At 42.2% G+C, this 15,354-nt stretch overlaps 1 protein-coding gene across 1 annotated transcript in view; it reads right to left on the reverse strand.

Annotated features, from left to right (window-relative positions):
• The window catches only part of LOC120057509 (teneurin-1-like), a 137,558-nt gene that overhangs the window by 48,205 nt on the left and 73,999 nt on the right, over nt 1-15,354 (reverse strand). The window contains exons 8-10 of the mRNA XM_039006108.1: nt 13,386-13,487; nt 6,167-6,361; nt 3,884-4,084 (exon numbers count right to left, since the gene is read on the reverse strand). Coding sequence (XP_038862036.1) covers nt 3,884-4,084; nt 6,167-6,361; nt 13,386-13,487 — 498 coding nt within the window. The remainder of the gene's footprint in view (nt 1-3,883; nt 4,085-6,166; nt 6,362-13,385; nt 13,488-15,354) is intronic.

A 15,354-nucleotide genomic window follows, 5' to 3' on the forward strand; every position in this document is an offset into this window, starting at 1 on the left:
CACAGGCCAGATGGACATGTCAAAGGCCAGCTGCATCATTGCTCCCAAAATACTTGTGATCATTTCCGATGAATTAATTCAGGATCCTAGACACTAATCTTGTCTTGCAAGTCTTGCAAGTTCATCTAATAGAACTCAAAATATATATATATTTTTAAAAGAATATTATAAAACCCATTTTTATTCTTATCTCTACCTACCTACTCATGACATAAAACTCAAATTTTGTTTGTTATAATACTTTCTAACTATGTCGAGTGCTGCAGGTGCAGTTATAAAACATTCAATGCTTAAAGTTTTAGAGGTTTAATGATATTCAATGAATAATTTCTGTGGAATATGGAGAGTACATCCTATCAGCAAGTAGCCAATCAGCAGAGAGAAGAAAGAGCTGCGGGCGCAGAAAGGCCACTTATCCCCACACATGAAAAAGGCATTCACATTTAAATATCCATCATATTTAATCATGCCATAACCACTTCATTTGCATTTTATTAATCTCGATTTTTCTACCATTAAGTATATGACATTTCTATTCATTTTGTCTCTGCATCTGCTTGCAATGGAATTCAACATGTTTGCTGTCTAACACAATTTTATAGTAACGGTTGAATGTTGCCATTATCTTCGATGCGCTTGGATTTCTATGTAAAAAAAAATCACAAACAACACATTGATACATATAGGCTACTTTAGTGTGTTACAATCAGGTTACAGTAGGTTTACTCCATGGTAATGATATAGGCAGTACAGCCACACACAGTCAACGTTACAAGTAATTCTGCATGCACTTGAGTGAACACAAAATCAATTTCCACTTTTGGATCGAAATACTGAACTTTGCTTTGGAAGGCTAGAAAAAATGTGTGGGTTGAGTGAATGCACATTTCTTTGATGGTTATGGAAGCCAAGGCACCACACTGCTCCAAGATTCAACTCATTGGAAAGCGAAATAACCTCCACACATGCCGTTTTCCCTTTTGGCCATCACTGAAAACATAATTGATAGGAAAAGTAATGAAGAAAGAGGGACTACTTTTCCTTTAGAGGAATGTCTTAATATGCAGCCCACCTCTCAGGGTTTCACCCAACCTAAATACAGGACTCTAGGACCAGAAACATTAATAATATGAAGATGAGCAGAAATTGATATGACAGGCAGGCTTTATTCTAAAGGGTGGAGGCTTCCATAATATTTTGTTGGCACTGTGTTTCCATTCTTCTCCATATATATAATAAGCAGTGACATCAGCAGTAGGGTGTATTAGTGTGTTGTTGTGTGGCAGCTAGCAGCAGGCAGCTAATCTGTAGACCTGTCCCTGGGCTACTGGGGAACCTGATATCCTTCTTGATCTGGCTGCTACATGAGTAGGGTTGGCACAAGTACCGTATAACCGACGGTTATCGATGAAGACCGTCATGAAAATAAAATAACAGTCATAACCGTTAAAAATAAGAATAATTTAAAAAATGGTGTGGAACAAACAGCTGACTGAAGACGGGATGGTCGGACATTCGTGCAGTTGAGTCCGTTTTGGACGTAACATGGACTCTTAAACGCCCACACTAGTAGAAATCCACTTTCTCCAGCTGAAAGACCATGGCCAGTAATAAATAATCGTTTAAGTCAAAGTATGATATAGTTGGGGTTGAAGTGACAAAACCGAACTGCCCGCTTTGTGCAAACTAGTGCCAATGACGTGTTTTTTCCTATGAAATGATGTGTAAATAATTTTTTGCCTACGTTTTTTTTCATATTGCTAAAATTGTTCCCTTTTTAGACAACCACATTTTGCAGGTGTTTTCTTTTTGCCCTGTGTTTGATTTGTGAGCTTAAAGGAAAACTCTACTCAAAAACTATCTTTTGGCATTTTCCATTTGTCCATTGTTGATAGTCCCAAAATCTTTTCCATGTCAGCAATCAAGTTTTAAAGATATATAACTTTCAAAATACAGCCAATATGATGCATTTTACATCATTTATTTTTTACACAAAGTGGATTTCTGTTTTCTCACTGAAAAGTGTTTCATGTTCTCTTGGACTTAACTAAATACTAAACCATCTTTGATTTCTGAATGTGTCGGCACCGGGGACTCGGGATGTGGCTGCGTTATTGATGTCATGTTAATCAGGCCTTTTGATTTGAACGGATTGTTTTCATTTTGTAGGCTAGGCTAGGCTACCTATTTACTGATTTAATTGATGGATAAAGCCTTAGCATTCTGAGCTCGTTCCCAAGGATCAGTGCTTTAGTTGATTATGTTGCTGTCCAGCCCACCGGGTCAGCACCCCCAACTCCAAACATCTTGCCGCAGCTATGGCACACATAGATACAGAATGACTAAAACGAGCTTGCCCTGGCAATTTGACTGGTAAACTCACGAGTACACTCGCAATGGATGCATGGTATTGTGATGTAATAATTTCCATGTAATGTAGAATGTTCATTCGAATGATGTTAACTGATGTGGCTCATGCAATGGAATGCATTTTTTGTAATATCAGTTGAGTTGAATCAACAAATCACAGCACATATTTTAGCACATATTTTACTTCCTGCTTTGCTCCTATGGGTACACTCGCAAAGGCCGCCAGTCCATCCATTATGCCATCATTGACTTGAATGGTGATGTCCGTTCTATTCGTTCTATTTCTATGGCAGCACATGCAGTCAGGAGCGAAGGAGAAACTGTGCTACCAAAAAAACATTGACCGTCACAGCCCTATAATGAGATCTACATTTGTATCACAGGCTGAACAAAACCAAAACAACAACTTTTAGACAAAGATGACAAACAACACAGAGGAATATCCAGCATCATCTCCTACAGCCTCAGTCACAACAGCTTCCCTGAGATGTTTCTACAACCACTGTGTCAACGCTGTCTGTTATCAGTAGGAACCATACAGTCATTGGTGGCAACTCTTGTTATCAACGTCCTCTGACTAAAATAAATAAATTAAACATTTCAGTAAGAGACAGCCGTTCACCATGAATAAATATGAACAAATTCCCACGTCAAATGAAGTGCAGATTTTTCATCTGGAGGCAGACAGTCAAAATAAATGCATTATACTTTTTCAAGTGTAGCAGTGAAGTGAATGTTAATCCAATGCAATGAAAAAAACTTTAATTTGTTCTGTATAAACAGACAGAAAGGTGACCTAAATTCAAATGCAAAAATCAGATGAACAGATAACGCCTATGCTAAAAATAACAGATTTAAATTGTACAAAGGAGCATATCTCGGGATGAATCCTAACCATGGCATTATTGTTCCCTGGAGGAGGCATATTAAAAAATGAATAGTTTTAAAACAATCATTAGTATGCAACAATGCATATGCATATATTGATAAAGAAACAAGAAGTGCATTTGGCTGAATTGGGAGCCATGGAGCGCAGTCCAATTTACACACAGCGTGTCAGAGAAATGATTGCTAATTTGTCTGATAGGCTGCTGGGTGTGTGAAGGTCTCCTTCTGCTAGGAGCTGGCAGATCATTACAAGCAGAAAAACACATTGCCAGGGTCTGTGTTACTCAGTCAGAGGTAAGACCAAAAGTTAGAGTCATGTACAGCAGATGCAATCTAGTCATTTAAATCACAGCCAGACAGAAAGGAGTGGGGGCCTGACTACACGTAAACCTTTTATTGGAGGTTAAGGATGTGATTGAACTCCAAAGGCTCCCCTCTAAGTGTCTGGGAGTGGACATTCCGACTCCGAATGTGAGGTAATGGTTTAACAGTCTAAAAGCACCTTATTCGAGTGTGTGTCTGTATGTAGGAAAAAACCTACCATATAGAGATAGAGACATGTTTTTCTCTATATATGGCTCTGCATATACGTAGGTTGTATGTACGTCATGGTTCTTGTACTCACCGGTGGAGCAGTCAGAGCCAGTCCAGCTGGAATCACAGGTACAGCTGCCAGAGTCTGGAAGGTATTTCCCATGGCCTGAACACTGCTCCTGGCATGCTGGCAGGGGGCTCTCGCAGTCTGGGCCTCCCCACCCCGTTGAACACAAGCACTCCCCCTTCACACACACACCATGGCCAGAACACTGAGGGTCCAGGCAGTCCACTGGCCATGCAGAACCAGGGAGGTGAGAGAGGGGGGGGGAGCGAGCGAGACAGTGAGAAAGAGAGTGTGAGAGCGAAAGTGTCAGAGTAAATATTTCTTTCCCCTCCCTGACCATCTGTATATTGTTTGAATCGTCTCAGCTTCTGAATTTTCTTTCCTCTATGGGTAGGGACTGACTGACACAAAACACCTCCATCACATCTTTCCTCTATGGGTAGGTACTGACACAAAACACCTCCATCACATCTGTCCTATATGGGTAGGGACTGACACAAAACACCTCCATCACATCTTTCCTCTATGGGTGGGTACTGACACAAAACACCTCCGTCACATCTGTCCTATATGGGTAGGGACTGACACAAAACACCTCCATCACATCTGTCCTATATGGGTAGGGACTGACACAAAATACCTCCATCACATCTTTCCTCTATGGGTAGGTACTGACACAAAACACCTCCATCACATCTTTCCTCTATGGGTAGGGACTGACACAAAATACCTCCATCACATCTTTCCTCTATGGGTAGGTACTGACACAAAACACCTCCATCACATCTGTCCTATATGGGTAGGGACTGACACAAAACACCTCCATCACATCTGTCCTCTATGGGTAGGGACTGACACAAAACACCTCCATCACATCTTTCCTCTATGGGTAGGAACTGACACAAAACACCTCCCTCACATCTATCCTATATGGGTAGGGACTGACACAAAACATCCCCATCACATCTGTCCTATATGGGTAGGGACTGACACAAAACACCTCCATCACATCTTTCCTCTATGGGTAGGTACTGACACAAAACACCTCCATCACATCTTTCCTCTATGGGTAGGTACTGACACAAAACACCTCCATCACATCTTTCCTCTATGGGTAGGGACTGACACAAAACACCATCACATCTTTCCTCTATGGGTAGGTACTGACACAAAACACCTCCATCACATCTTTCCTCTATGGGTAGGTACTGACACAAAACACCTCCATCACATCTGTCCTCTATGGGTAGGTACTGACACAAAACACCCCCATCACATCTGTCCTATATGGGTAGGGACTGACACAAAACACCTCCATCACATCTGTCCTATATGGGTAGGGACTGACACAAAACACCTCCATCACATCTGTCCTATATGGGTAGAGACTGACACAAAACACCCCCATCACACCTTGCTGATTCATCACATTGTCTGTGTACTTCAGTGGTGTTCATTCTAACAGTGTCACTGTAACCTTGCGAGAACAGCGTGTCCTAGCAGTGAATGGTTTATTACTGAGAACGCGTCGCACCATGAGGAAAACATGGCCATCTACAACAAGAACATGGAAACGTCTGCAGCTTTTACACAAGATTCTCATAAAGAATTAACAATAAACAGCTTCAATCCATGTCTGGAGCTAATTGATCACATTTAGTCATGATACACTTCAGAACAGCCCCACCCACCCAACTAATGCACACTACAAAAAAGAAAAAAGAAAAATCTATGCAGTGTTAACCACAGTAATTACCACAAGGCTTGCAGGCTGGATCCTAGTCACAGGCTCATTGGCTCAAGGTTATTCTCTAGCACGGATATCTTAGACAAAGCCAATAATTACCCCACTGGATACAACTACCTAAGGACAATCAATTGATTTGGCTGTTTCATCCTAAGCATTCTTCATGATGTGCATGAAAAGCGGGGAGCGACTGTTTGTGTGTGTGTGTGTGTGTAGAGGATAATCTATTGGGTCAATCTGATTTTGCACACAAAAACTCTCTCCATAATTAAAATGATGTGAAAGGAGGATACTGGATTTATTGTTGCTGTGGTTAAATAGTAGGCCTAATCAGACAGTCTATAAAACACTTTGGTGTGTGTCCTTGTGCAAAACCCAATAACAAACAGAACACTGGTTAGGCTAGTGGTTAGAGCCCTGAACTAACAACTAGTGGCTTTTCTGCATGTCTCTGTTACTGCACCAAAGCAAAGCTCTTTGGCTAGGCTAACTGCAACTGTATCCTATCCCTATGCCTGTGTCAACAGCGATAATGATTATTATTAGGACAGGATCCTTGCCTTGTTCACAGTTGTTGCCCTTGTAGGCAGGGCTGCACATACAGATGCCGTTGACACAGGTGCCGTGGTTGGAGCAGGTTGGATCGATGCACTGGTCCTCCTGGATGTCACACTCTGGGCCCTTCCAGCCCGGGTGACACTGGCAGTAACCTTTCTCATAATCTCCATTCCCACTGCACAGGACAGGACAGGAGTCTGCAAGGGAAGCACATGAAGACAGTAGCCCTCAAGAAATACTGTGGTGTAAAGAAAATACATCTAATACTGTACTGTATGCATTAGAGCATTGACGTGTTCACATTCAAAACATTCACTCAAAACAGGTTGCTGTCTAAGATGTGAATTATAAAGCTTTGTGTCATTCCAGCACAGGCAGGTACTAGTTAGTGCTCACCCTGAGACCCCAGTGGTGATCTCCCCACGAGCCATATACAGGTTTCACCCATCACCAATATCTTACTAATAAGCATGCAGCTGAATTCACCTAATCCTCTCCCCCTGATGATAGTGCTGTAAGTACTCTCCCCTCCGCTGGGCACAGGCCACGCACCCCCACTCAGACCCTCTTCCTGTGAAATCCACCTAATCTCTCAAGCACTTCAATTTTGCTCAAGTGGCACCTGAGTCAAACTCCAGTAGCTGCTGTGTGGCATTGCAGCGGCTGTGTCTCCCTCCAACACCCCCCTCTATTTCCCAAGGCCCCTCCATCCACCACTTGGTGCCTTAGCATGAAAATTGATATTTACAAAACGAGGAAGAAGCTTAGAGCTCAGAGGCTGAAGCATGGAGACACATGGTAAACACCAGAGCAGAACGTACTGTGCTGTATAAATAGATCTTTGTTCACATGCCGTTAACCCTTTGGGGTGTAGTCTAAACACAACTCATATCACTAACATATTGCATTTGCACATTGTCTTTCATTCCTATGCTACCTGTATAGGCACTCATAGTGAACCATTTTCCAGTGTCTTTAAAACCTATGTGAGAGAACATGACTCCATTCTCCTCCTCTCCTCTCCTCTCCTCTCCTCTCCTCTCCTCTCCTCTCCTCTCCTCTCCTCTCCTCTCCTCTCCTCTCCTCTCCTCTCCTCTCCTCTCCTCTCCTCTCCTCTCCTCTCCTCTCCTCTCCTCTCCTCTCCTCTCCTCTCCTCTGATCTCCTCTGATCTCCTCTGATCTCCTCTGATCTCCTCTGATCTCCTCTGATCTCCTCTGATCTCTCATGCCTCCAGTCTGTCCGTCTGTTTATGTACTGTTGCAGTGTGGAAGTTATGCCTTACAGACCCTGGCCTGTCTATTAGTCTCCATAATATGTCACAGTTCCACACCGGGAACAGTAATAGACACATTATGCTCGCTACAGTGGCTCCCTGACCACAGATTTAGGCAGAGACAGATTAAGGCTTTCGACCAGAGCAGGTCGGCCTGGGCCAAGAGAGACCACTTTGACCACAAAGTGGATCTGAAATTACCACTTGCTTTCCTCAATTAATGCAAAGATTGTAAATAATCCTTAGAGACAATCAAAATACTCTCATTCAGAATGGCTTTTGGCATTGATAATATTGGCAGTATGCATTATGAAGCACCAGGCTTAATAAAACAATACCCACACAGAAAAAAACACATGCATTTCAAGTAATCACATGTGATCTTATGTCAAGTTAATGTGATAACATGTGACAACATGTAAAAGCAACATGTGATAACATGAAACTGCACATGTGAAAACATGCATTCATATGAAATAAATGTGACAACATGAGGATGCAAACATTTTTCACATGTGAAAATGTCATTCCACATTTGAGATACAGATTATAATAAGTAGTGTTGTTCGGTTTCGGTTAGATTATAAAAAAATTATCACAGTTTTAATTTTCGGTTTTGTTCATATATTTGTGCTCCCGAGTGGCACAGCGGTCTAAGGCACTCCATCTAGAGGTGTCAGGCCCTGGTTTGATTCCAGGCTGAATCACAACCGGCCGTGATTGGTAGTCCCATAGGGCGGTGCACAATTGGCCCAGTGTCGTCCGGGTTTGGCTGGGGTAGGCCGTCATTGTAAATAAGAATTTGTTCTTAACTGACTTGCATAGTTGAATAAATACATTAAATGTACTATGTATTATGTGGGTTGAATGCTGTAACAGAGAATAAAACAATTAATAAAAGTCCCATGATGGTAGTGACTGCCTATTACTGCTTATCACTTATTAACCATCATTTATTCATAACATATTTCAGTTATTGTGTATATTACATTTATTTTTTACTTTATTCCAAGTCATCATCTCACCTCTATAGAGCTGCTGCCTATGCTGTCTGACAAAATCACTATTTTAGGAGTTCTTCAAAATAAATAAAGCAAACTTATATGACTGCTAAATACCAACTATCAATCACTTATTTTCAGGTTGAAATACCTTGCGAAGAAACTGCTATCCCTCTCGATCGCGTATTATTCTGTCTCTTTTCTCCCTCTCAGTATCTGCCCCACACTAACCTAACGTAGCAGGTGTAGAAGGGGGCGGCAGGTAGCCTATAGTGGTTAGAGCGTTGGAATAGTAACCGAAAGGTTGCAAGATCGAATCCTTGAGCTGACAAGGTAAAAATCTGTAGTTCTTCCCCTGAACAAGGCAGTTAACCCACTGTTCCTAGGCTGTCATTGTAAATAAGAATGTGTTCGTAACTGCCTTGCCTAGTTAAATAAAATAAAGGTTAAAAAAAGATAGAGACTGGACAAGTAGGTGCACAATGGATTACGGTCATTGTAGTTAATTACCATGTTACCACCTGCCCTAAACTATGTAGAATATTGGCCTGTTCAAAACTACAACTCCCTACTACATCCCACAGTTTAGGCTTGACCTGATTTATATCTAGAGAAACTGTGCAATGTGTGCATTGAGCTCACAGAAAAAATAAGAACTAAATGGAATTCAAATAATTGAACAGCCTTTGGTCAATTAGTTGTTTAAATAACAAAAACTAACCGACATTTTGGGTAATTGCTCAGCACATATTTTAACATGTGAACGTTTTTCACTTGAAAATGCAATGACATGGGGTTTTACAGTAAGTGGTACACTGTACAGCTGAAATACAGAAAAAATCTTTAATCAGTGACATTTGCGGTACGCTGACCTTTCTGCTGCACCACAAAGTGTGTACCATTCCCCCATATAATACATCATTGCCATCTGCACTGCTATTTTAGTTATCAGTTAATATGACTATTGTCTCATCAATGATTTAATTTACTTATTTCAGCAATTTGAGGGTTTTCTGTATAGTTGTCTAATGTTGGTGTGGCATATTATTCTATTTAAATGTGAATCACTATGATAAACAGAATATTTTTTCTTCAGTGTATTTATAACAAAGCTGAGATTTACTTTGTATAAAATATAAAAGTGTAGGTATACACGTGAAATCAGTCATTGACACATAAATGGTGGAATAGCAGGTAGATCGAATGCGGTTGTGAGTTCACATCCCAGGTGAGTACATGTTGAATAATAATTACTGTTTAAATATATGTAATCATGTATATCAAATATTTAAGTTGAAAAAACACTATGTTAAAAGCACTGTTTGTGTGTGTATCCTAACAATACATTTTTGTTTGCAGGGCATCACCTGTGAAAGGTATTGTCATCACGTGAAAATCCACATGTGAAACTTCATGTGAAATATCATTGCATGAAGTGTTCCAAAAACACATGGTTTTACATGTGAAATAACAATGAAATAATTTCCATAAGGGTAGCCAATGTTATATGATTGATTGGACTTTACTTTGCAGAATAATTTGACACGGGTGCCTTGTAAGGATCTGTCGCCGAGAGGGTAATCTACCTTTACCATCGGTCCTATTAGCCAACGTACAATCAATCGATAATAAAATAGACAAACTACGATCATGTATATCCTACCAATGGGACACGAAAAACTGTAATATTTTATGTTTCACCGAGTCGTGGCTGAACGACGACATGAATAACATACAGCTGGTGGGTTTTAAGCTTTTTCGGCAGGATAGAACAGCGGCCTCTGGTAAGACAAGGGGTGGGGGTCTATGTATATTTGTAAACAACAGCTGGTGCACGAAATCTAGGTGCTCACCTGAGGTAGAGTATTTCATGATAAGCTGTAGACCACACTATTTACCAAGAGAGTTTTCATCTGTATTTTTCGTAGCTGTTTATATACCACCACAAACCGATGCTGGCACTAAGACCGCACTCAATGAGCTGTCTACGGCCACAAGCAAACATGAAAACGCTCATCCAGAGGCGGCACTCCTAGTGGCAGGGGACTTTAATGCAGGGAAACTCAAATCCGTTTTACCTAATTTCAACCAGCATGTTAAATGTGCAACCCGAGGGAAGAAAACTCTAGACCACCTTTACTCCACACACAGAGACGCATAGAAAGCTCTCCCTCGCCCTCCATTTGGCAAATCTGACCATAATTATATCCTCCTGATTCCTGCTTACAAGCAAAAACTAAAGCAGGAAGCACCAGTGACTCGGTCATAAGAAAGTGGTCAGATGGAGCAGATGCTAAGCTACAGGACTGTTTTGCTAGCACAGACTGGAATATGTTCCGGGATTCTTCCGATGGCATCGAGGAGTACACCACATCAGTCACTGGCTTCATCAATAAGTGCATTGATGACGTCGTCCCCACAGTGACCATACTAAACTCCGCATCAAACAGGTAAAGCGTCAATACAGGACTAAGATTGAATCGTACTACACCGGCTCCGACGCTTTTCGGATGTGGCAGGGCTTGGAAACTATTACAGACTACAAAGGGAAGCACAGCCGTGAGCTGCCAAGTGACACGAGCCTACCAGCCTACCAAATTATTTCTATGCTCGCTTCGAGGCAAGTAACACTGAAGCATGCATGAGAGCATCAGCTGCTGTTCCGCTCTCCGTAGCCAATGTGAGTAAGACCTTTAAACAGGCAAACGTTCACAAGGCCACAGGGCCAGACGGATTACCAGTACGTGTACTCCGAGCATGCGCTGACCAACTGGTAAGTGTCTTCACTGACGTTTTCAACCTGTCTCTGACTGAGTATATAATACCAACATGTTTCAAGCAGACCACCATAGTCCCTGTGCCCAAGAACAATAAGGTAACCTGCCTAAATGACTGCCGACCCGTAGCACTCACGTCTGTAGCCATGAAGTGCTTTGAAAGGCTGGTCATGGCTCACATCAACACCATAATCCCAGAAACCCTAGACCCATTCCAATTTGCATACCGCCCTAACAGATCCACAGATGATGCAATCTCTATTGCACTCAAGACTGCCCTTTCCCACCTGGACAAAAGGAACACCTATGTGAGAATGCTATTCATTGACTACAGCTCACCGTTCAACACCATAGTGCCCTCAAAGCTCATCACTAAGCTAAGGACCATGGGACTAAACACCTCCCTCTGCAACTGGATCCTGGATTTCCTGACGGGCCACCCCCAGGTGGTAAGGGTAGGTAACAACACATCCGCCACGCTGATCCTCAACACGGGGGCCCCTCAGGGATGAGTGTTCAGTCCCCTCCTGTACTCTCTGTTCACTCATGACTGCATGGCCAAGCACGACTCCAATACCATCATTAAGTTTGCCGATGACACAACAGTGGTAGGCCTGATCACCAATAACGATGAGACAGCCTATAGTGAGGAGGTCAGAGACCTGGCCGTGTGGTGCCAGGACAACAACCTCTACCACAATGTGATCAAGACAAAGGAGATGATTGTGGACTACAGGAAAAGGAGGAACGAGCATGCCCCCATTTTCATCGACGGGGCTGCAGTGGAGCAGGTTGAGAGCTTCAAGTTCCTTGGTGTCCACATCACCAACAAACTATCATGGTCCAAACACACTAAGAAAGTTGTGAAGAGGGCCACGACAAAGCCTATTCCCCCTCAGGAGACTGAAAAGATTTGGCATGGGTCCTCAGATCCTCAAAAGGTTCTACAGCTGCACCATCGAGAGAATCCTGCCTGGTATGGCAACTGCTCGGCCTCCGACCGCAAGACACTACAAAGGGTAGTGTGTACGGCCCAGTACATCACTGGGACCAAGCTTCCTGCCATCCAGGATCTCTATACCAGGCAGTGTCAGAGGAAGGCCATAAAAATTGCTATAGACTCCAGCCACCCTAGTCATGGACTGTTCTCTCTGCTACTGCAAGGCAAGCAGTACCGGAGCGCCAAGTCTTCTTAACAGCTTCTACCCCGAAGCCATAAGATTCCTAAACAGCTAATCAAAGGGCTACCCAGACCCCTCTTTACGCTGCTGCTACTCTCAGTTTATTATCTATGCATAGTCACTTTAACTCTACCTACATGTACATATTACCTCAATTACCTCAACTAACCAGTGCCCATGTACATTGATTCTGTAGCGGCACCCCCTGTATATAGCCTCGCTATTGTTATTTTACTGCTGCTGTTTAATTATTTGTTACTTTTATTTTCTATTTTTTACTTAACACTTTTCCCCCCTTAAACTTCTTAATAAAGCATTGTTGGTTAAGGGCTTGTAAGTAAGCATCTCACTGTAAGGTCTACCACACCTGTTGTATTCGGCGCATGTGACAAGTAACATTTGATTTGATCTGGTAGATTTACAGAATAGAAAATATGAATGATGGTCTATCTCAGGGTTTCCCAAACTCTGTCCTGCCCCCCCCCCCCCCGTGCACATTTAGTTTTTTGCCCTAGCACTACATAACTGATTAAAATAACCAACTCATATTAAAGATTTGAAGATTTGAATCAGGCGTGTAGTGCTAGTGCAAAAAACAAAACGTGCACCCAGAGTGGGGGGCCCAGGACTGAGTTTGGGAAACCCTGGTCTATCTGACCAAAAACTTAATTTCAACCCAATATTATGTGGAAAACGCCATGTGCTTATATTATGCAGAATAATATAATTGAAATGTGTATGAATTCATGGGAATACAACACATATATCCAAGATGACTAACTTAGATGCGTAATAAAGGTTTTCTATAATTTCAACTAATAGTTTTAAAAGTAGCACTCACAAGCCAAAACTGGTCCCTGAAAATGTTGCACAATTGTGTACAAAGCCAGTATGATATCTTACGTCCTGCAATTTTTTTGCGTGCAATTCATATGTTATGTTACGAATTTGTAAGTGCTTAAGATCCTGTTCAATCTCTTTAATATACCTTTTGAGCAGTCTGGTCCCAGAAAGCCGGTGAAGCAGTGGCAGTGGCCTGCTACACATTCACCGTTCCCCTTACAGTTGGTGGAGCAGCCGTCCATGGTTTCTACAGACACAGAGAAAGTAGTAAACAACACAACACATGGGCTAGGCAGAAACACAAAGGAGAAAAATGCTGCCAACTCATGGTATAATGAAGACTATTACTTACTTTGTGCATCCGTTGAGACATATAATAATCATTATTAATAAACAAACATCATTTAGATCCCACGAATGATCTGACGAAGATCCTGGTTGGTATCCAAATGTGTGTTTATTAATAAAGGTATGTGGTGGAGCTCTATTTCTTTTATACCAACTTTTTTGGGCCCTGATCCTACTAAAGGATTTGTGTTTGACCACACTTGACGGCATATTATAATCTAACATGTTGAATGAGTGACAATAAGGTAACAGATGAAGAGTTTCATTCCAAAACACTATATATCAATTTTCAAAAATGTTTGTAAATGAGCTTTTATTGTTTAAAGAAATTATTAAAAAGATTGGTGTGTTTTTTCACTATCTAATTATGGCATGGGGTTGTTCAATGACAGAAATGTATTTGTTTAAAATCACTTGATGGTTTCATTTCAGAGAGAAAAATAATCAAGTTTTTTGCTATACAGTGCATTTGGAAAGTATTCAGACCCCTTGACTTTTTCCACATTATGTTACGTTACAGCCTTATTCTAAAACGAATGAAATAATTTTTTCCCTCCTCATCAATCTACACACAACACCCCATAATGACAAAGCAAAAACAGGTTTTGAGAAATGTTTGCCAATTTATCACAAATAAAAAAACTGAAATATCACATTTTCTTAAGTATTCAGACCCTTTAATCAGGACTTTGTTGACGTACCTTTGGCAGCGATTACAGCCTTGAGTCTTCTTGGGTATGATGCTACAAGCTTGGCACACCTGTAGTTAGGGATTCTCCCATTCTTCTCTGCAGATCCTCTCAAGCTCTGTCAGGTTGGATGGGGAGCGTCGGTGTACAGCTATTTTCAGGTCTCTCCAGAGATGTTCGTTCGGGTTCAAGTCTGGGCTCTGGCTGGGCCACTCAAGGACATTCAGAGACTTGTCCCGAAGCCACTCCTGCATTGTCTTGGATGTGTGCTTAGGGTCCTTGTCCTGTTGGAAGGTGAATCTTCGCCCCAGTCTGAGGTCCTGAGCGTTCTGGAGCAGGTTTTTATCAAGGATCTCTCTGTACTTTGCTCCGTTCATATTTCCCTCGATCCTGACTAGTCTCCCAGTCCCTGCCGCTGAAAAACATCCCCACAGCATGATGCTGCCACCACCATGCTTCACCGTAGGGATGGTGCAAGGTTTCCTCCAGATGTGACGCTTGGCATTCAGGCCAAAGAGTTCAATCTTGGTTTCATCAGATCAGAGCATCTTGTTTCTCATGGTCCGAGAGTCCTTTAGGTGCCTTTTGGCAAACTCCAAGCCTGCTGTCATGTGGTTTTTACTGAGGAGTGGCTTCCGTCTGGCCGCTCTACCATAAAGGCCTGATTGGTATAGTGCTGCAGAGATGGTTGTCCTTCTGGAAGGTTCTCTCATGTCCAAAGAGGAACTCTGGAGCTCTGTCAGAGTAACCATCGGGTTCTTGGTCACCTCCCTGACCAAGGCCCTTCTCCCCCGATTGCTCAGTTTGGTCGGGCGGCCAGCCCTAGGAAGAGTCTTGGTGGTTCCAAACTTCTTCCATTTAAGAATGATGGAGGCCACTGTGTTCTTGGGGACCTTCAATGCTGCAGACATTTTTTGGTACCCTTCCCCAGATCTGTGCCTCGACACATTCCTGTCTCGGAGCTTTACGGACAATTCCTTCAACCTCATGGCTTGGTTTTTGCTCTGACATGCACTGCCAACTTTGGGACCTATATAGACAGGTGTGTGACTTTCAAAATCATGTCCAATCAATTGA

Source organism: Salvelinus namaycush, chromosome 12, assembly GCF_016432855.1.
Source record: "Salvelinus namaycush isolate Seneca chromosome 12, SaNama_1.0, whole genome shotgun sequence".
NCBI lineage: Eukaryota > Metazoa > Chordata > Actinopteri > Salmoniformes > Salmonidae > Salvelinus > Salvelinus namaycush.